The 22,619-nt window shown below is 37.9% G+C and overlaps 2 protein-coding genes across 2 annotated transcripts; one reads left to right on the top strand and one right to left on the bottom strand.

The window, feature by feature from the left end:
* Positions 1-2,479: 2,479 nt before the first annotated feature.
* On the bottom strand, positions 2,480-6,367 carry ftr84 (finTRIM family, member 84). The gene is made up of 7 exons (XM_041786206.1): positions 5,795-6,367; positions 5,555-5,650; positions 5,183-5,416; positions 3,526-3,682; positions 3,378-3,434; positions 3,161-3,214; positions 2,480-3,021 (listed from the first exon to the last, which is right to left on the bottom strand). Exons 1-7 carry the CDS (start codon positions 6,365-6,367, stop codon positions 2,480-2,482), a joined length of 1,713 nt encoding a protein of 570 aa, XP_041642140.1.
* An 8,994-nt stretch (positions 6,368-15,361) lies between these two features.
* On the top strand, positions 15,362-20,978 carry tppp2 (tubulin polymerization-promoting protein family member 2). The gene is made up of 4 exons (XM_041785837.1): positions 15,362-15,488; positions 16,329-16,520; positions 18,470-18,623; positions 19,053-20,978. The coding sequence occupies exons 2-4, from the start codon at positions 16,330-16,332 to the stop codon at positions 19,242-19,244; spliced, it is 537 nt and encodes a 178-aa protein (XP_041641771.1). The 5' UTR covers positions 15,362-15,488; position 16,329; the 3' UTR covers positions 19,245-20,978.
* The last annotated feature ends 1,641 nt before the right edge of the window (positions 20,979-22,619 follow it).

The raw sequence follows: 22,619 nt of genomic DNA, 5'->3' as shown, positions 1-22,619 counted from the left end.
CTGTCTCTTAGGCATTTGGTAGTTCCTGTGTCGTTACCTACCAAGCTGTCTCTTTAGATCATTTTTTTACCTGTCAAATACCACATTCATAATTGGACAGCCTCTTGTTCAGAGTCTCATGTGCTTGGAACAATACCTAGTGGTCATACATCCAGTTCTATTCTGCAGGTATAAACCTCTGAAGTACAAGGTGGCCTGTTTTAGTGTTAGCTGGCTGGTAGTGGTCACGGGGTCAATTGTTTATACGGGCAGAGGGGCCAACACAAAGGAAACAACATGAAGAGAAGAGCTTTTAATCTGATTTTATTTAATCTGGTGTACATGCTTTTGTCTCAGTTCTCATTGGCAATTGTTGCATCCCTTGTTAAACAAATACGAAGACTCCTGTTTGTCACTCTCAACTCAGTAAATACCTTTGTGTTTGTCTTAACAGGTTTCATACCAGCCCTCTTATATCTCTGTCGCATGAAGAAGCTGCACTGTGAATGCAAATACAATATGCCTGTTTATCTGTAAATGCATGAAGGACATATTTGAAGAAGCTTTAAAATTATTTATATAAGCACGCATATATGCAACTGCAATATATAGAGAATCAGTGACTGATAATGTTAGTTGTGATTTGAAAATATCCTGTTATAATCTTAATGATATCTTTATATATAATCAGAATTGGCTATCAAATTGTCATAGTGTACAGGGGTGTGAAATTTCTCACTGATGAACTGGGATGAATATCCTTGTTCATTAGCTCAGTGTAAAAGTAGAAGTTAATATTAACTAGTCAAAAGCAGACTAACATAATTAACATTGCAATCACAATAATGCCAATTTAAGCAACAAGCTATTTTATTCAGCAATTTTTAGTAAAATAGAGTTGTGCCTGAGTCAAGAGATGCTGAATTAGTTTCTTTGCACCCATGCAGTCAAAGTTGATGTCCCGTTGGCTGAATGACTTTAGCTGACATGATCTGCAAATTATGACACCTGCCATTTCTGAACACTAATTAATTGAAAGGAAAAGGATACAACAGTGCTAAGTCTTTAAATAACATAAGCCTATTTAGAGTTGCCCCATGATTTTCTTGTCAATATCCAGCAAATTTACAGCAACTATTTAACTACAACAACTTACTATTTACTGCATAAGAAAGGGAGAGCTGAGCACTAGCCTGCTCATAACAGTCATCCTTGGGGGGGGCTTTAAAATGCTACAACTGTGTAACTATGTGACGGCATCATGGCATATTACATAAAACAATAATATGATACCTTAAAAAGGCTCTAAAATATTAAATATGTCTAATAATTGTTAATAAATAATTTGATTAAATCTGTTTTTCCTCTTTTTTCATGTTTAATACACCACAGGCTATACCAACTATCACCGGTAGTTCCCGATATTGAAAGAGGGTCAAACTGTAAGCTGCATTACTATCAGTAATACATGAGGGAACCTGGAGTAAGGCTTATAAATTCAGGACTTTATGTTACTTTTTCACCCATGAACTGTATCCTGTACCCTGACCCAAAAAAACGAGGTAAAAAAAAAAAAACCCAAACCATGACCTCTGTCAACAATTACACCCCTAGTCATTAGAGCTACAAGGCATACGAAGGAAAAAAATATAATTCTTTGTCACCTTACTTTTAGAATTGAATATTTTCCATTAGCTAAAGATGCAGGCAGACTCTTGCACTCTGTCTTAATGGCACTGATATTCTGACAACATTTAGTATGATTTGTGTTTTAAATCAGTGTATAAAAAACAAAATATTAACTTGCATGAAACAAACATGGTCATATTTATCAAAAATAAAAACATTCTTATGTACATTTAACTACTGTTTTGCTTTCATTATCATTTTTATTTCAGTTAAAGAATAACCCTCAAATTTCATATACTCCGCTTGCACTCCCACCCACCCCCACTTCCCACTGGATGCATCTTTGGTGTGATGTGCTCATGTGACAGAATGTGTGGTTACATACAAAATCCTGTGGTTTTCCACCTCAAAAGTTAACTTTTCCTCCTCCATGTTGTTTTACATCCTGAATGATGATCGTTGGCTTATGCCGCAGGATGAGGCTTAGAGTCTGTGCATTGTGTTGTATTTTGAAATGACCTGATGCTTTGCACGTTCTCTCTAGACCTATCACATATCTCAAGTGGAGTGAAATGGCACTTCTGGCATGTGTCGGACATAGACAGGAGCATGAACAGTAGAACTGCTGGTGGACTCAGGGAAGTGGCAGAGGAAGTGTCCGCCCCCCTGGTGCCCTTATGTAAAAAAACAAGGCGACAAATATGCCCTTTTGGATGCCCTCCAAGTGGGCATTCCTTTAACTGCACATAATTTGACAATATACCTTCCAAGTGCCCAAAAATTATGGGCTGGTGCTCCAGTGCACACAACAGGTGCCCTCTTAATTATTTTTGCCCCTGTTCCTCAAACATCCAGAGTCCACCACCGTCTCTTAGTAAGGTGTTGAATTCTGCTTCAGCTGGCAGAGAGTGACAGAAGAGCCCACACCAAAGCCTGCATACAGCGGCTCACTAAACTGAGCTTTGAACCTGTGGATTAGCTCCATAGTCTCTGATACAGAATAAAAGGCCACAGTGTTGCCTGCATAATCCAGGTACACACCAAGCCTCGAGGCCCTGGGAGCATCAGGGAGATCACGGTCTACTTTGTTGTGCCAGGCAGAGTAACCTGAGTCCGAGCACAGGAGGCTCCAGGACTTGTCGTTGTAGCCGAGCAGGCTGTGGGAGTTTTTTCCCTTTCGACTGATGCTCTTGTAGGCAACCCCAATGGAAAACTCCCCGCCCCACTCTGCCTCCCAGTAAAATCTAAAACCAGTCAGAGGCTCCTTACACAGCACCTGCGAGAAGCCATCAAAGCGGTCTGGATGATCTGGGTAAAACTGGACGGTCTTCTTACGTGTCACCCTCTGGTTTCCATCAGATAGGACCAGCTCTTTATACACTGTGTTTGGATCAAAGGACAACTTGCAGGAGTCTGAGAAAAAAAGACAGATGGGCACATTGTTTAAATATTCATGTAGACAGTGAACAAGACTGTAAGAATCACACGGGGGGAATACACACATCAAAGAAGTGATACACAAAAATGACTGAATAAGAAGTACTTCACTCACATCTTAAGAAGTCTGTCCTGGTTTTTGGCTCCTGAAAATCAACTCTGGAAGGAACTTTTTGGAAATGAAATAACAGAAACATACTGAATTTTATTTGGTTGATTTAATTAATTTCTCTTTATCTAAACTGAACTAAATTAGTGCTTACAAAAAATAAAGTCTATGTGATGTCAAAGCCTATGCTTAATGAAAAAGTTCTACAAGTTGAAATTCTTACCCTTGAGTCGTTTGTCTCCATTTCTTGGCAAAAGTATGTACACAGGGGTTTCACTCACTGTTGAAATAACAAAGCATTGAGTTAACTGTGGCCATAAATAGATACACAATGTTAAGCTATTTTGTAAGTAACTGAACCATACATATACCTATCTTGGAGATCTTGCCCAGTTCCTTCTTACAGATGTCATCCAGATGTTCCTTCATCTCCATCGCTGTTTTACTCATCTCTCCAAAGGAGAATTGAGGGTTGATGAGCACTTTGGGCACCATGGCCTCCGGAGGGACACACAGGGTGGGAAAATTCTGTTTAAATGGAAAAGGAGGGTTTATATCAGGGGCATTTTCACATTTTTTAGTTTTTTTTTTCTATTTTTTTCTCCAGAAACAGATTTTACTCCACTGACTGCAAAGTATCATTTAGCTGTTAAACTCCTATTTAATATGAAAGACTCAGATATTTAATGGTAATTTAAAAACTTCAAAAAAGAGTAATGCAATGAACTGAAATGGCACAAAGGCTACTTGCAGTCATGAATAACTCTGTTTGAAAAGTTTAAGTAACCTTGAGAAATTTTCAAGTTGGGTAGGTTGGGTGACCTCTATTGACAAACTGTTATGTCATCTGTCTCTGCTGATATTGCTCTTTACATGCCTTTTTTGGTGTGTTTGTTTTCTATATATTTTTGTACAAGGGGCCTCAGCTAGTAACCTTGCAAAGCTGATGAACTGGCCTGATTCCATGTCTGTCATCAGGAAGATCCCTCTTGACCAGACAAGTCAACGTTATTTGAGGAGAATGAGACAGTAACTACGGACGGGTTTAAGTTGTACGAGAAGCTGGTAGCAATGACTGCTGCTGGTGTAGCACTTAGCCACACCAGCAACATGTCTCCATTAAAATGTATGTAAAGATGTAATCTATCCAAAACACTGTAAGCTTTTCATGGCAGAAAAGATGTTTTTGCAATTTTTCTGATTGGCCTTAGCATGAGTTTTATCCACTGACAAGCTTCACTGATCATAAATGATGTCTGTTGAGCTCAGGATTACTCACTAGAGCTGTGCATGCTTACTATTTCATTTGGTCTTATCACTCTGATTGGCCCATGATGAATGTGACAGACATATTCATCCAATCACCTTCTGATAATTGTTTTAAAAGTCCTGGCCTTCCCAAAGGCTTTGTATGGGAGGTTTCTCAGATGAATGTGAAAAATTCAGTTTTATATGCAATGGATATATGAAACTGTCTATATGGCATGTCAATTTACTCCACTAGGTGGTTTATAAAGATATGTTTTAACAATTATTACAGATAAATTGTTTTTCCTGATTATCATACAGGGCTTTAGTTTTCATTTAGAAGAGGAATGTGGGACCTTATTTAGGATAACCCTGCACATACATGTTATTCTTCTCTCACATACCTACTTTGACATTTACATGAATTAGTTGCGTATGTAACAGTAAGTGTGTGTGTAATAGCACACCTTGTGTGTGTTTAGAGTCGCATGCATGGGGAAAAGTAATTATATCTGCTTGGAAATTCTGAATAATGTTACAAACAGCCCTTCATATGTTTCACTCTTTTTCAGGTCTAGCCTGCCTCTGGGACTTCAGACTTTAATTATGTATATTTCAAATGACTGTGAGCCTGAAAGCTATAAGAGATCATGTACACGGCAAACTCTATTGACCAACGTGTAAACATGTCTGCTCAAAGCAGTGCAAGATTTATGGCAAAACACTGGAAAAACTTCACAATGATGGCTCAAATCTCTTGAAACTATAATTTTGCATCACCTGAAGAAAATGAATGTTGTCCTCTGTCTCCAGGATCTGCCTTAGCTCTGCATCCCTGCGTTGTAGCTCTTGAATCTCCTGCTCCAGACGGTCTACGTAGCTTTCGGCCTGCGACATTGCTGCCTGCATGTTGGCCGTGATCATCTGATGGATTTCAGCCTTCCACCGCTCCACTGCCTGCAGCATCTCGTGGAACGTCTTATCGCTTTCTGCCTGTGCTCTCTGGGCGTTACTCTACAAGGTCCAGTCAGAGATCAGCTTTATGAGAGCTGACAGCTTTTGCAAATAGATCATATTGTATGCATGCACCTTCCTCCTACTCTCCAAATAATCATGGAATGTGCTATTGTATGTATGCGTGTTTGATCTTACTTTGAGAACATCCACATTATGTTTGAGCTCCTGCAGCTCCTTCATCCTCTCCTGAATGATGTGCTGGACTTCAGACTGGGTGACCACTAAGACTTTCTTTAGGGAGAAAAAAAAAGACATGATGTTGTATATTCAGAAAAGCAAAAATCAGCTTTGAAGGTTCTTGACAGTATAGAAAGGCACTCCATAGGTCAATTTGTCCAGAAATCAAACAGTTGCCTTACAACACATAAGACTCACTTGTTTTTCAATGCGCTCCTCCTCTGCTGAGGTGATATTGTGGCTGCGATGCTCTCTGACAGTACACAACACACAGATGCACATCTGGTCTGAGCGACAGAACAGCTCCAGACCTTTTTCATGCTGGGGGCAGATCTTCCTGTCCAGATGACCTGTCTCGTCCACCAGCTTGTGCCTCTTGAAGGTGGACGACTCATAATGTGGCTTCACGTGTGTTTCGCAGTAGTAGGCCAGGCACATCAGACACGACTTCACAGCCCTGTTGCGACGGCCAACGCAGAAATCGCAGAAGGACTCACGGTGCATGTAGGGAAAAGGGGTCAGCTCAGGGAGCTGTCGTCGTGGCTCATGGTTCACGTCTGGTAGATTACGTCTCAGCACGGGCCGGGGTGTGAAAGTCGCACGGCACTGGGGGCAGTTGTACACACCCATGTGGTCAAACTGGTCCCAATAGATCTTGATGCACTCCAGGCAGTACGTGTCACCGCAGGGGATGGTGACCGGGTCTCTCACTGCATCCACACACAGTGGACAGATAGAATCTGGAGGTAAAGGAAAGCTAGATTCAGCCATAATAATTAGGATCAGAAAATTTTTAGCCAACTTGTGTCGACTTTGAATCTGAGGACTGCCAGTGTCTTCCAAATGATGGTAAGTGTTGAAATCCAAACAAAGGCTTCTGTGATCCCACAGCTCCTTTCCAAACCAGAGCCAAGGCTGACCTGTGGTCATATTTAAAGGGGAGGTTTTTGTTTAACTGTAAACAGACAGGTGGGATCTTCCCACAGACCTGCTCTCCTACTGTCTGAGTGAAAGTACTCAGGTGTTCAACCATGACACTGCCTGCTTAATAAGCAGGAATTTCAAGTAAACTCCTTAAGGTCAAGTTGTCAGCAAAACAAAACATTATGTAAGCTTTTCCACAACATTAATGAATGCATATTGTGTAGCACTGATCGCCATTAATAATAGCAATCAATCATGTTCTTTATAGTGTTTGTTAACACAACAACAACACACAAGACTCTGGTTCTTCTTTAAAATTACATGTTACTTTATCTAAGTAGCTATTTATGTACTTGTATTTTGGAGTAGTTTTTAAAGTAACTGGTTTTATTGTTACTTAAGTACATTTGAGGAAAGTATTATACCCGACTACATTTTAAAAAGCATTCACTGCTGGGTAAAAAAAACCAAAAAAAAAAACCCTCAAAACATTAAAGTCAAAACAATGGGGCCAAAGCTCTCTGTCAATGATATGAAACTGTCAGGTTGTTTGGCTTTTTCTATCAATAAGGTGTGACTTTACTCACACAAACCTGGTTGGAGTGCCATATTCTCTTGTTGTCTCTGCACATCAAGGAAAGATCAAATTTTATTGTAATGCCCTTAGGTTTCATAAGTAGCTACTCAGTACTTTAATTGGGCTTTAAGTGAATTACTTTTTCCCGAGAAGATTTCTAAACTACTAATTTCACTTTGAGTAAACTTTAGCCAAAGTGAGAGAACTTTACACCTCTGGTGGATTAACATTATTTAAAACTATATCAATAAAGAGAGAGGGATTGACTGCTCTGGCTATGTTCTGGGGCCATTCAGTCCTTCACACCCTTTAGTTTCCTCCTGACTGAGCAAATAGTTTCATGATGGTGCATGATGCCAAAACAACTTGTTCTATTTATCTTGGGAAAAAAACACGGAGCATATGGGCACCCATAGGACTACACTGAAAACCCTCACAGCACTGAAAGGATGTAAATACTGACACAGCAGACAATAGAAGTTAAACTTTAGTGATGAACATTTTGAAGTTTAGCTTGCTTAAAAGGAATACTTTGATCTTCAGAAGAGTTCAAAAAGCTACAGTATTTTCAGAGAGGAAGAGCTTCTTTATTCAAGATTTTTTTGCCTCCCTGTGGATTACAGTGTTCATTTAGTTAACTAAAACTATGTCAGAAATATGAGCTGAAATGAATGTTTTATTTGTTTCAGGTTCTATGTAAGTCTGTAAGTTTTAAGAAAAATCTTGAGAAAAACTAAAATTAAATTTTTTTTTACAATGTTCTCTGAAAAAATTCCCAGGAAATTCTCCCAAATTTCCACAAAATCCCCAGAAGTGTTTTAAAGTCCTTGGAAAAAATTCTGAAAAAGGAAATTTGACTAAAAGAACTTGACAAATTCCTTAACTTTTAACATCTATTTTTTTTTTACTTCATTTTTTTGGGACAGGAGAGATATTGTCTCTCCGAGTCTCACTCTGATGGACAATGAGGCTGCACAATTTCTCCTATTTTCCACGAAGAAGATAAGACTAAGACTAGCTAAAAAAGTCTTTGGTGATAAAGAGACAAAGCATATGTTTATTTTTCATCGAGGAGAATAAAAGCAGACATATTGAATACAAAACACTGAAACATAAAATACTAGTGCTGGACTGTTGGACATCAAATCAAAACTAATTTCAGTATATTTATCTGTATATTTCAAACCAAACACATTGTTGACAGTGCATTGCTATGAGTGTTTTACATTTATATTCATTTGCCAATCTGGATAATAAATTTATAACAAAGAGAATAAATATAGGGACTAAAAGTAAACACCAAATTGTAAGAAGTTTTTTTTTACTAGTTCTGAACTAAAATATTTTTGACTTCTTGTCGACTAAAAAACTATAAAAGTCAAAAATGACTAAAACTGAAGCTGATTTTAATCTACAGACTAAGATTAACTCTAAAATAGCTACCAAAGTCAACACTGACATACAAGTGGTATATTGTGTAGCTTTACTGATCTTGTTGTGTACATGTAAACCAAATGTTTGTGAATTTTTTTAAACAACATTCCTTTTAACAGGCAGTCCTATCTCTCTGACATGTGAAAAAAATCATTTTTTAATGTAGAAGCTGGTTCAACACCTACCTCTGAGCAATAGTTTCAGGTATGAAATAGAACTTTATAGAAAAATAACATTTATGAAAAATGTCTTTTTTGTTTGTTGCTTCAGTAGCTTGTAAAAGGCACCAGCATTCATTTCAGTCTGTTTTATAGCCAGCTTAAAAAGCCCTTACAGGAGCTTTAAGGCCAGGAGGAATCCCCTTTTTTGCTTGTTACTGTATATTATTTATATAATTTGCTAAACCTTTGAGTGACAAACATTTTCAATTTTAGTAGGTGCAAAAAATAGTTAAGGCTTAAATTATATGTACAGCTTTTCCATTATAAGTTACATTTTATAAAGGATACATGATTGAAACAGCCTCAAAAACTTAAAGGAAACAAAAAAAGTTGGAATGAAAACTTTAGTGGTGCTGTAATAATGTAAGAATCATAAACAGTGGCTCAGGCTTGCTGTTGGTATCAACACAAATATAGTGGCAAGACAGGTCAGAAAAAGAAACAAAGGTCAGCTCAGGTAAGGGCTGGATCTTCCCTTTAGTTTCCCTAAAGATGTGTATATGTCTTATTCAAGCTCACCTTTGTAGCGTTAATGCCTCTTTCTTAATATAAAAAAGTCACTTAATAATCTGTTTTTAATTCTCAGATTACAAAATAGTTTTGATGATAATAAAATGAATCTTTATGCAACAATATGAGCTTTATACCCCAACATGATTCAAGAAATTACTATCACATCAACTTAGATGGATGCAGTGTTAGTTTTAGCAGCTATTTCAAATTTAAAAATCTTTAGATTATTTCAAAATCTTTAGATTAAAATGTTTATTGGTTTAGTCACATTTGAAGCATTTTCACTCATGAAAGTTTTAAATTTAGATGATGAAAACACAAAACACTTTAGTTTAGATTTTGTCAATAAAAAGTCTTTATATTTTTGTCTTTGCTTGTAGTCAATGAATTTATTTACTTTTAACTTATTTTTTTTGGTCACATTGTATAATTAGTATGAATTTAAAAGACTCATACTAACATAGGCTTCTATCTTTCCTCTTATTACTTTGAAATAAACTGAATGAAATTCCAACTTACCTTGAATGCTTTCTCACCTGATCTCTATTTGTGTTGTGACAGATTATGGAGAAATGTAATGGATTTTGGATGTCTATCAGTTCTATGCTGACACTTTAGTCTCCTTGACAAAAATCAAACCTACCTTTTGTCAGAGTTTTTACAATCAAAGATCTATTTTTTTTAGCTAGTCATAGTCTCGGTTGTTAACGAAGACTTAAGTCATACTTTTAGTAGACAGAATTACAGCTGGGTTTATGGTTTTATCTGCCAGAGGACAATTCTTTTCACATAGTATGAAGTATCCTAGCTCACTCCAGTAGATGTTACAGTTATTTTATCTTCCTAGAGCAGCCCCACCCCCTCCCATTGGGAACTAATATCCTGAAGTGTGAAATAATAATACTGCTGGTGCTGACGGCAAACCACACTCTTGAATCTGGCTGTAATCTGGATATCTGAACATCAAGTAATAAAGTTCAAATTTTACATTATAACCACTGATAGGGAAAACAATGGCATCATAGAGGAAAAAGGGAGCTGAGTAACTAACCATTGCAGATTAGTCATAGACCCTCTTTTGACCCCTTACTGACCACTTATCAACCACTTTATTACTGTTGTTTGCTGAAATCAAGTATGACCTGCATCACAGCATTAAACACTGAAGCAGATCATATCAGAGCTGCCAAGAAGCAAACTGAACCACTTAGACTGTGAGTCCAGTTGAGCAGCAGTGTCCTCTGCTGTCGATACAGAAAAGTAGGGGAAAGATTTCTGAGAGTGTGTGCCGGTCTAGAGCTCTATCTAGTGGACTATATGGAGGGGCTCACAAAAATCAAACTTTGTGTTGTAGTAAAGACAGCAGTGCAGGTTAGGGCTGAGTTAACATGTTTGAGTGATTATAAAGGGATTAAGAGGTCTAGTAGCCTATAATGGAGAGGGAAATTCTGTGAAACAGTCAAACTGAACTGATCTCAAGGTGTCTAGTCAAGCAGTAGTGCCCTCTGCTGTTGATATGTACATGTGGCTTATATGTTTTGATATACTGAAAGTATTTCACTGTCATCTGAGTTTAGAAAGGTCACCTCAGTTTTCCTCCTCCCTATGATTTGGAGATGAACGCAGGAACGGTCTTTCTCGTAATGTGTCAGAGAGCCAGTGCTCTTGTCAATGGTCTTTGTCCTTTGACGGGTCATTATCATCTTTGTCCAGACAAGAGGGCTCTTGTGATAATGACAGTAAGTGAGAAAAGAGGGGCGGTGGAGTAGAGAATAGTAATGACAGAACGCTTTGAGCTGAGTTCAGTGGTTTACTGTAGAGTAAAGGAAGGAGCTGGATTATAAACTTAAGTTGCATGAGGAGATTTGTCACTAAAATTAGTTGTAAAATAGCTTAATGTATGCACTCCTGTCCCCTCGATCAGCTGTGCACACCAGCAGGACATGCTATAAGAGCTAAAACATGAAATTCAAGGTGGAAGGAGCTATGTTTATCTGTGGAAAATTAATTATTCTCAGCAGATATCTTAGTTATGATAAGACTGACCAAGCAAAGCATTTGCTGTGAAATTTCACTGCTGTGCTACAATGATGAGGACAAATGATGAGCAGGAATCATACGGCCTGATGTTATTAGCAATATGATAAAGTACCAGGACAAGCTGTTTAAGGTCACATATTATGCAAAATACACTTTTTCAGGCTTTTCTAACAAAAATGTACAACTGTGGCCTGTCCACAGTCCCCCCAAGAATAAGAAAAATACTTATCTCGACTACAAGTTGACAGGTGGATCAGGAGAGCCACATCCATTTCCTGGGAGAGGCGGAGTCAGACAGCTCATTTTGAGCAGGGCTGAAACAGAGGGGTTTTAAGATATGCAAAAAAACAATACTGGAGTGTTTTTTTTCAGCAACAAACTTCACTGGCATGTTTTGGGGACCTCTGAGACCAATATAAACTTATCTTAAAGGGAAAATATGTGACCTTTAATGAACGGTTGCACAGTAAGTTCAGAAAAAAAAATTCTCTTTAAATTGAGTAACCCTTAGGGAAAGCCCCACCAAGACTTTTTGCACTGTGCTATGAGCACCAATATTTGATCAAGATTTGCACTCACAATTAGCTCCTCTTTTTCATCATATCCATATGCTGTTATTATTTGCAAACGCTAATGCACCTACACACATGGACAAAATTGTTGGTACCCCTCTGTTAATGAAAGAAAAACCCACAATGGTCACAGAAATAACTTGATTCTGACAAAAGTGATAATAAATAAAACTTCAATGAAAATTAACCAAAGAAAATCAGACATTGCTTTTGGTTCAACAGAATTATTTAAAAAAACAAACTCACAAAACAGGCCTGGACAAAAATGATGGTACCCTTAACTTCCTATCTTGTTGCACAACCTTTTGAGGCAATCACTGCAATCAAACGATTTCTGTAACTTTCAGTGAGACTTTTGCACCTCTTGGCAGGTATTTTGGCCCACTCCTCATGAGCAAACTGCTCCAGTTGTCTCAGGTTTGAAGGGTGCCTTCCCCAGACGGCATGTTTCAGCTCCTTCCACAGATGTTCAATGGGATTTAGATCAGGGCTCATAGGAGGCCACTTCAGAACAGTCCAATGTTTTACTCTTAGCCATTCTTGGGTGTTTTTAGCTGTGTGTTTTGGGTCATTATCCTGTTGCAAGACCCATGACCTGCGACTGAGACCAAGCTCTCTGACACTGGGCAGCACATTTCTCTCTAGAATACCTTGATAGTCTTGAGATTTCATTGTACCCTGCACAGATTCAAGACACCCTGGGCCAGATGCAGCAAAGCAGCCCTAGAACATAACAGAGCCTCCTCCATGTTTCACAGTAGGGACAGTGTTTTCTTGGTATGCTTCATTTTTGCGACTGTGAACATAGAGCTCATGTGCCTTGCCAAAAAGTTCCAGTTTTGTCTCATCTGTCCATAGGACATTCTCCCAGAAGCTTTGTGGCTTGTCAACATGCAGTTTGACAAATTCCAGTCTGGCTTTTTTATGATTTGTTTTCAACAGTGGTGTCCTCCTTGGTCGTCTCCCATGAAGTCGACTTAGGCTCGAACAACGACGGATGGTGCGATCTGACACTGCTTTAACTTGACCTTGGAGTTCACCTTTAATGTCTTTGGAGGTTGTTCTGGGAGGTTGGCTACAGTCCTGTGGATCTTACATTTCTGAATAATATGTGCAACTGTAGTCACAGGAACATCAAGCTGCTTGGAGATGGTCTTATAGCCTTTACCTTTAACATGCTTGTCTATAATTTTCTCTCTAATCTCCCAAGACAACTCTGTCCTTCACTTCCTCTGGTCCATGTTTAGTGTGGTACACACCATATCACCAAACAGCACAGTGACTACTTGTCACCCTTTAAATAGGCTGACTGACTGATTACAAGTTTGGACACACCTTGGTTGAACATGTCCCAATGGTCACATTATTTTCAATCTTTTCTAGGGGTACCATCATTTTGTCCAGGCTTGTTTCATGAGTTTGTTTTTTTTTTAAAATAATTCTGTTGAACCACAATTCAAAAGCAATGTCTGATTTTTGTTGAATTTTTATTTATTATCACTTTTGTCAGATTCAAGTTATTTCTGTGACCATTGTGGGTTTTTCTTTCATTAACAGAGGGGTACCAACAATTTTGTCCACATATATACAAGGTCTGCACTTAGTGTGTGTTTTGTCACAGGCCAAGTGGCACATTAGTGGCTGTATGCTTGGATAACTGACATCACAATGACAGAGTGAGACAGAAAAAAAAAGAATATAATGTCAGACTGAGAACTCATTTGTGCAGAGTAGGTAGCAAAATGCATGTGTGTTGGCACATTGGATGATTACTAGATGAACGAATCAGAGACTGGAAAAAAATGGAATACGCAGTGACCACATACTTAAGCCTCTGCTGTTGTTACATATCACATAAACACATTATTATCAGACAAGCAAATATGTGTTGAAATCAGTCGTTGTTCAGTTATGTTTAAGAGAAGTCATTCTGTAAGATGTTAAACCTCCTGCTCTACAAGAGAAACATCTGCCTTTGCTGCTCCCGCTCTATCTGATACACTGTTAATATGAAACTGCAAATTTAAGTTAAAATTATCACTGCCAGGATTTATATGGGAACCACTGATAAAATGTTAAATTAACACTTTTTAAACTGGCCCTGTGGTGTTAATTTTAACAACTGGTTCTCAGTCAGATTAACACTTTGGAAAGAGTTGATTTTTAACATTTGCAGTATTTTTTTTTCTTATTACAGTGTGCTTTTAACACAATATTGTGTTATTTCCTTTCAAATAAATATGAGGCATTTTAATTCAATTTTTTACACAGTTCAAGGTATATTACATTCATAAGATAGATTGCCACCTCATATTAAACTACAACAGCAGTGAAGTGTCATATGGCAACCATAGAGTAAAGAGACACAGAGCTAGAGTACACCTGAGTTGAAAGTCTGCACAACCCACTTTATGATAGCTTACCCATAACCACAGTCAGGAGGTGACCAACTTGGTAGACAACTTCACTCATGGTGCAGAAGGTGTTAACATTAGAAACCATTATTCACCAGAAACATGAGTAAAGGGATCCCAACTGTGATCACTGTACAACAGGCAACATCTAAACACAAACTCAGCCCCCAAGATTTGAAATAGCAGTGGGCGGCACATGGATCAAATGACTCTCAACAGTGTTATATTAACACTGAATGAATCAACTCTGTCAGATAACTCCAACACTGAAGGCCTTTTACTCTGATTAGGGCTAAAATTACACTTTGACTGTTAAAATTAACACTAAAACGTTTACCACTGAGAATTCTACACTCCAGTTGTTGCTGTGCAGAATGATTAAAAATCTTGGACAACTTTTGTGCTGAAAACTAAAACATCTCAATGTGCCAAACACGGAGTTAGTGACCTCTTAACATGAGTGTTATTTCATTGTGCAGGAAGCTTTTCTAATTTAGAGACAAATAGCTCTAGTAAAAGGACCAAAACACTTCCTCTACATACGGCAAAAAGGTGTAAGCCCATTAACATTTAAATTTTTCTAGTGAGCGAGTTAATTCAAATCTGTCTGATGTTAATGGGTGCTGCTCAGAGATTTGATCTCATGCTGTAAAATATTAAATGTCATTTCAAACTAACTGCATCTTAAATACTGCTGCTTACGGCCAGTATGAGAGGTAGTTTAAACAAAATGTCCAGTCTTTTGACAGGAAAGACAAATTTGGCACCATCAGTCATCAAGAGCATGAGTCTACTGCTGACAAGACGTGCATACAATTTTTCCTCTTAGTGTCCTTATAATATTACTAACTTGTTTCCCCCCTCTTTTTACCTCATGGATCTTTTAAAGAAGGTCTGCCCAAAGAGATGAGGATTGATGAGACTGCATGGACACAACATAGACAGAGTGAGCATGATGTCATCGACTGTGCCTGTCGGTACGCTCTCCCTCCCTCCTCCCTCTTTCCTGCTGCCCTTCTGTATCTCTCCATCGCTGTCGTCATTGTGAGAGAGAGCCTGGGAGTGGCAGGAAGGAGGAGAGGCAGAGGAGAAGGAAGAAGAGGAGAGAGGAGGACAACGACAAAGAGCACAAGCATCTGTATGCAAATCAGGACCGTCTTGAATATTTACACCACCTTATTTTATTCACGACAACAGGTACATTTCCCTTTATTTTCTCTCAGCATCAATATTTAACACCCTTCTGTGCACCGTGAGTTATCACTGCAGATAGCAGCAGATTAAAGGTTGTTTTCATTGATTTTAAACTGTTGCTAAAACTAGTTGATGTGTCTCTTCAGTACTGTAATTTGAGGGATTTTTTGGGTGTAGCAGTGTATTATATCATCACAAATATGCAGCACTGAATGCATGTCTTGTTCATATGCATGCTTTTGAATGCATGTTTCTATTTATAGTTCAATACCTTAACAACAAACTGCTACTTATAAGGACGCCTAAAAAGTGAGTTTGGATAAAGTTTTTTACCAATTTACCTCCTTTAATAAAATCTAAAGAAAGCTAATCATTTATTTCCTTTAAAACTTTGTCACATATATTGTTTTTTAGGTTTATAATCCAATGTAAGACTAGTCTGTCTTAGCAAAGAGCACTCTATATTCTTTTCTGCAGACTAAATGCCAGAGCAGCCATTTAGAAAGTGAGCTGATTAAATTAAATTGGCTTGAGAGCAGCTTGAGTAAGGCCAACATGATGGAGTTGAAAGTGTGTGCTTGTGTGTGAGAGGAAGAGAGAGAAAATGTGCACTCAGACTGATGATGATGATGGTGAGTGTTTCTTGGCGGGCTGACCGTCAATCAGCTAATAGAGTCATCATAACTCTAAGATCTTTTTAATTCTTAAAGTGTCTCCACAAGGACAGAGAGGAAATGTTCATCCATAAACAGTTGGTGTGATCACTCTTTAATTAAGTTTAAGACACTGTAACTTGATTAAACTATTAACCTAACGGTAGAACCTGATCTCTGTTTCTGTCAGCATGGCTGAGGGCTCACTGTCTGTAGCAGAGGTGGAGATTGCCTTCCAGAAGTTTGCGGTCCATGGAGACACGAAGGCCACTGGGAAGGAGATGAATGGCAAGAACTTTGCTAAGATCTGCAAGGACTGTCATGTCATTGACGGCAAGAATGTCACCACCACAGATGTTGACATAGTTTTCAGCAAAGTCAAGTAAGATATTATTTGAGCTACAAATTGCAAAAATAAAAACTCTATAATGATGTTGAAGTTTGGGCCTCAGAGAGAACAAAACATGACTGAATTGGTTGAGTGTGTGTGGCCTGGTTGTATGTCTGTATGTCAGCCCTGTGCCACGTTCCAATGCCCAGTGACAGCTTGGACTGGCTCCAGCACCATGACCCTGAATGGGTTAAGCAGTGTAGGCAATGGATGGATCGCTCAATCACCTTCGAGAATTTTTGAAAAGTTCTACTCTTCTCAAAAGCTCTCTAAGGCAGCTTTCCCAGATGAATGTGAAATATATCCATGCAATGGATATATAAAACAGACTATCTGGTGTATCAGGCTACAAATTTGAGACCTATTGAAAACAGTTCTGCAACCCAATTTTGGGTCCCAAACCTCCAGTGGAGAAACACCAACAAAGACATTAAGAGTGGAAGAGCTATGAATAGCCTCAGTGAATGAGTTAGGTCTGAAGAGCATCACAATTTAATAAAAATCACCAGGGAATCCATTAAGAAATTGTTTGAAGTTAAATCGGTACACTCCTGTGATCCAAAGAAAGCAACAATGGTTGTTTAGATACTTTGAACATCATGAAAGTACACCATATAAGCCAAGTAAGTCACGAATTTAGACTTCAACCTAGTTAGAAGCAGTTTTGTATTTTGATCAATGTTAAGTTTGATTTGAGACTTCCATGGCAGAACATTCCGTCTGTCCCAATTATTATGAGCCAATCAGAGCACTAAGACAAAATGAGGTAGTAAGCATGCGCAGTTCCAGTAGCAACCTGAGCTCAACTGACAGGAACTGCCGCTACACTATAGCTACACCTGAGCTAAATGCTACACCAGCAGCAGCCATTGCTTCCAGCTTCCAGTCAGTACAACTTAACCCTGCTGTAGCTACCACCTTGTTCTCCTCAAATGATGCTAATTGGTCAGCTCCGACTGAAAGCTCAATCCCTTTAATGTTTTGGAGCTTTGCAAGATGGATTTGCCTGATGACAGACATGGAATCTGGATAATCCATCTGCTTTTCAAGTCCATAGAAAACATCTTGTTCTAAAAAGAACAATATATGGCAATATGAAGGGAATGTACCATAAAATGGATGTATTACTGCTGTAGCTATTTCTGAAGTATCTAAAATTAAATTGTTGTTTGTCGACATTATTCCTGTAAATTTACTCAGTTATGCTCGACAGTGAATTAACTTCATACTTAATTTAGAGCTGTTTTTTTTCACATCATAAAGAATAAGGCAGAGAATTTTAAAATTATTGCTTCTTTTTTGTTACTTCTACTTAAGTAAGGATTTATGTCCACAGTGCTCACCTCTCACCAAAAGGGAGTCAGTGAAAAAACAGAGTAAATACATACTTTTCTATGAGCCTATGGCACTAACTTCTTGACTTTGTTACAGTTTTGAGTTAAAGTTTTGCAGACCTATTACATGGTGCAAAGGGATAGTGTATGCAGTTATGTTTTGGTCAACCAGCTGTGAGGGGCCAATAATGGCAGGGTCAAATATTCTTCCCAGTCCAGCACTGATTTAAAATAAGAAAGACCCCTGAGGAAGAGTACTAGTGTACTCCACCATTAGAAAACAGTTGGTGAGAATTAGATAAATACAGCAAACCACCATAGAAGTTTTCTGTTTCTAACTTTGCTAAAGTAATTCTGTTGGTACTCAGGATTGTAAAAGTACTCTCATGCATCACTATATTGCCTTCCTTCTCTAAACAAGGGCAATGCTAACTACCACTAACTGTACGTACTACACTGTATATTGATAAGTAACCCCACCATATTGTAATTTTAAAAATGGTCTTTTATTGTATCTTAAATTGGATTTGTTTGGGAAATTAACTCTTGTCAGAGTGATTATCTTAAAAAAATGTTTTTAAGTTGTTTCACTGTGTGCTTCCTCAGGGCAAAGTCAGCTCGTGTTATCACGTTTGAGCAGTTCAACCAGGCCCTGACAGAGTTGGCTCCCAAACGTTTCAAAGGCAAAAGCAAAGAGGAGGCGCTTCAGCAGCTTTATGGTCTCATTGTTGGCAAGGAGCCAGCCAATGTTGGAGTCACCGTGAGTATATGATTACAACAAGATATAAAGTAGGGCAGTGAGACGATAAACTTTTGTGATACATCTCAGAATTTCTGTTGTTAATCCAATTTTAAAATACCACTATTTTGCATTAAAGCATGTTTTTTGTTGTTGTTTTTTCAGTTTGGATTTTTGTACTGTGTTAAGCTAAGAGTATTTAAAGTCCTGTTTGGATACAGACCTGCTGAGGAGTAGAGGAAAAAGCAGATAAAGGGAGAGAGAGAGAGTGGAGAGAGGACGTTGCAGAGAAAACCAGGGAGGTGCAGAGAGTTAGCTTTAGATGGGATAAAACTGAATGTGTGACTGTGTTCATATGCCTCTACGTTCAAAGCTGCACGAACAAACAGATGACATCACTACCATATCAGGAAATAAGTCACTCTGAATATGACCTTTTGTCGTTTCTAGAAAGTGGCAAAGGCAGCAGCTGTGGACAGACTGACGGACACAAGCAAATACACTGGAGCCCACAAGGAGCGCTTCGATGAGTCCGGCAAAGGAAAAGGCAAAGCTGGGCGGGAGGATATCCCAGACACCAGTGGATACGTTTCAGCCTACAAGGGCAGTGGCACTTATGACTCCAAAGTGAAAGAGGCATAATTCAAAGAAAAATCAGAACACTTTATCAACACCATAACAGGAGTTTCAAATATAGGGAAACCATCCAGGAAAATGAAAGAAAAAATATCCCAAAATTTTCCTAAGATCATGAAAAAGAATATTTTCAGTTAGAAAGGCTATACTTTATGAGTTTTCCCATTTGCAGTGGTTTTAGGACCAACAGAAAGACCTGGACTTCTAGCCAAGCATGCTTTAAAGAAACTAATACCTGTTTTATATTTAACACCGTGCCTTACAGTTAACACAGCCACTAGTATCACTGATGCTGTGATGTTCAAGTGTTTGCTACAGTTCTTTTTCAGCCAGCTTGATGCAGTAGTGTGCTTATCCTTTCTTATTTCAGTGCCTTTTGCAATAAACCAAGTAAAACATCATGAAAATAAAACTTGTGCAAGAAGAGCATGTACTTACTACGGTGAAAAGCATTAAAGACAGCTGGACTATATTGTTCAGACAAGGCCAGCGTACTTATTCAAACCAGGATTGGGTAGATTCCAGAAGACTTAAGTAACTAAGAGTAGTTTAAATTGATTTTCTTATAAATTTGCCTTGGTATTTTTGTGCACATGAATAGAAATATGCAGAAATCACATTTGTAAATAGATGTATGCACCTTGAATGCAATTACTGTGGTTGAAATATGTAAATATAGTATGAAAGTTAACAGCAGTACAACAAATATTTCAAAGTATAAATAGAACAACATGACTGTTATTTAGTAGACATAGAAAGTCTTCATTTTTTTTTATTCTTACAAACTCACAGTTGTACTTTTATTCTTATTGCTGAAACAGTACATCATTTCATGTTGTATAAAAGTTAAATTACTTTAACCGAAACTAAGAGTTTGAATTGTAGAAGTCTTGACGGATCAAATAACAATTTGCACCAAATTAACAGTATGTAAATGAATATTGTATTTTATTTTATATTTCTGTCATCTAGTAGGGATGCTGCCATGTAACATCCCAAAACAAGAAAATTATGTTTGTCATTTGACTTTATACTAGAACAGTCGTATATTTATATTTAGTAACAGTCAGAATATATATATTCACATATAAATAGGGACTTCTAGATCTGGATGTGAGCTTTAACATAAGCACTGCTGTATGGTAGCAAAGCCATTGTACAATTTAGTCTGCGTTTAAGGTTTCATATTAATGAACTTAAATTGTCTGTTGCAGCTATAAACAACACTAACCAATGATCTATCTGTGTGTAAGCATGCATGTGTACATTTGTGGTTGTGAGTGTAACAGTGTCTGAAAAGCCCACTGAAGTGTAAAAATAGCTTTATTTAAAATGCTTTCAGTAAATAATCTAAAGAAAAGAAAGATGAGGAATATCTTTCAAATCCCTGCTGATTTCCTGAAATAGCTTGGATACAATTTCTAAACACAAAGGGTCATGGTAGAACAATAAACAGAACAATAGCCTGAGCATACAGCTGTCCCACCACCTTGGCCTTCCCTGGAATGTAATACTCCTGACATTCGTGCTAAATTCACTGGACCCACTAAACGATACTTTGAGAAAAGTCTTCATGTTAAAGAGAGCTTACCCTTCCTTATCTCCCTCTATAAACCTGGGCTGATAAGCATCGCCTGTGTTTTTTTTGTTTTTGTGTAAACTGCCATTGAAATTCATGATCCAGAGAAATTTCTGCATTGCCATGCTCAGTTCATAAATACATATCAGCACCAGAATAAACATCCCTACAAATCAGTATCTAAGTGGTCATGTATGTTCTTCTTATTTGAACTTTTATTTTTATTTAATTCATCCTCACAAATTGTCTTGTGACAGTATCTCTATATATATTAAATTGTGCATGGTCCATATATTGATCAGAGAAAAAAGTCAGGAGAGTTTAATCTGGATATTTGAGTACACAATCAGGACTTTTCCCACATTTTCTGAATATTTCCTTGAGGACCCCCCCCCCCGGAGGGATTTCATTTAAAGGATTTTTTAAAAACTATACATGCAATTGGCAGTTTAACAGTCTTTAGAAATTCTATTGAATATCCACAGATTTTTGAAGAATGGTTTGAAAGTTTAATCTGCTATCATTCCAAAGAAAATTGTGGAAATATTCTTTCTATTTCAAAAAATGTTATGGGAATTGCTTTGATATTTTCAGGTTTTCTCTGTATTTTCCAAGGAAAATAAAATATTCAAAATCGTCAGATATTTTTCCCAGAAAGTTCTTTTTCTTTTCTTTTTTTTTTTTTTAAACTTGGGGATGAGTAGGAAAGTATAGGGGAGAGTGGGGTGATTTGTGCCAAAGGGGAAGTAGTGCCACCCCTTGTTTATAGAAAACCATAGAATAACTTGGTCATGTGACCACATATTTTTGAAGAGCTATCCATTTTACTCATTCTGCATAAAAGGGAGACACATGGCATGAGAGGTAAGCACATTTTAGCTCAAAAAACTGTATTTTGAATTTCAAAGTAAAATTTCTATGATCAAGGTTTTTGATTGTTGTGTCTGAACGATTATAGACAAGTTTGAGAACATTTCACACATGTTTTAATGCTTTAGTAGGCTACACAAAGAGTCTATACAGTTAGCATGATGTTAGCTCTAAACTGCTGGATCATGCTAGTTTTTCAAAATAGTGGGGCTGGGGTGATTTGTGCCAAAGGGCCTGGGTTAAGTTCTGCCAGTGGCACATCCACAAACCCAGACACACCCAAACCCTGACACCCACAAAACCAGACCCACACACCCAGAGACACAAATCCCAGACCAACAAACCTAGACCCTAACCCACACACCCTCTCACCCAGACCCACACACCCAGACACACAAACACAACAAATACACACAACCACACACTGAGACCTACACACCTAGAACCCAGTAAAGAAGGGCCAAGAACAGCTGGAGGAGTGAGGAGATGGGCATGCCTCATCAGTGTTTGATTTACCTGCCATTTGTTTAATTTAGCTAACTCTGATTTCAGTTTTGAGTTTGCACTGTTATTAAAGAGCAGTTTTTTCAGTTTTTAAGTGGCCTAAGTCACGATAGGATGTTCCGAAATTGGCCTAAATCACTTTATTCATATATGTTGAATAATTGATAGTGTTCTATGTATGAAATGATTCACAAATATATAATGTGTGGTTTTTTTTTTTTTGTTTTCCCAAAAACTAGAAAATATGACTTATGCCATTAGTTTAATAGGGTGACAATATCTAAATAAAACTTAAGTCATTTTGTATTGAATTTGTCTTGCTTTTATATAGCGTTACAGTTTATGAGATTAAAATGTTCTGTTTTACTTCAATAATGACTAGCACAATTTACCCCAACTTACCCCACACCAGGGGCAAGTTCTGCCAC

The sequence above is a fragment of the Cheilinus undulatus genome, linkage group 4 (genome assembly GCF_018320785.1).
Source record: "Cheilinus undulatus linkage group 4, ASM1832078v1, whole genome shotgun sequence".
Lineage (NCBI taxonomy): Eukaryota > Metazoa > Chordata > Actinopteri > Labriformes > Labridae > Cheilinus > Cheilinus undulatus.
This window is presented reverse-complemented; position numbering and strand designations above follow the sequence as displayed.

Bases quoted from the DNA above. Each gene is read 5' to 3' on its own strand.
- ftr84 (XM_041786206.1), bottom strand. From the start codon at position 6,367: ATGGCTGAATCTAGCTTTCCTTTACCTCCAGATTCTATCTGTCCACTG. The intron at 3,683-5,182 runs GTGATGCAAAAT...CCATTTAAACAG, and splicing joins ACAACATTCATTTTCTTCAG to AATTTTCCCACCCTGTGTGT. The intron at 3,022-3,160 runs GTGAGTGAAGTA...TTTTTTTCTCAG, and splicing joins CAGGACAGACTTCTTAAGAT to ACTCCTGCAAGTTGTCCTTT.
- tppp2 (XM_041785837.1), top strand. From the start codon at position 16,330: ATGGCTGAGGGCTCACTGTCTGTAGCAGAGGTGGAGATTGCCTTCCAG. The intron at 16,521-18,469 runs GTAAGATATTAT...GTGCTTCCTCAG, and splicing joins ATAGTTTTCAGCAAAGTCAA to GGCAAAGTCAGCTCGTGTTA. The intron at 18,624-19,052 runs GTGAGTATATGA...TGTCGTTTCTAG, and splicing joins CAGCCAATGTTGGAGTCACC to AAAGTGGCAAAGGCAGCAGC.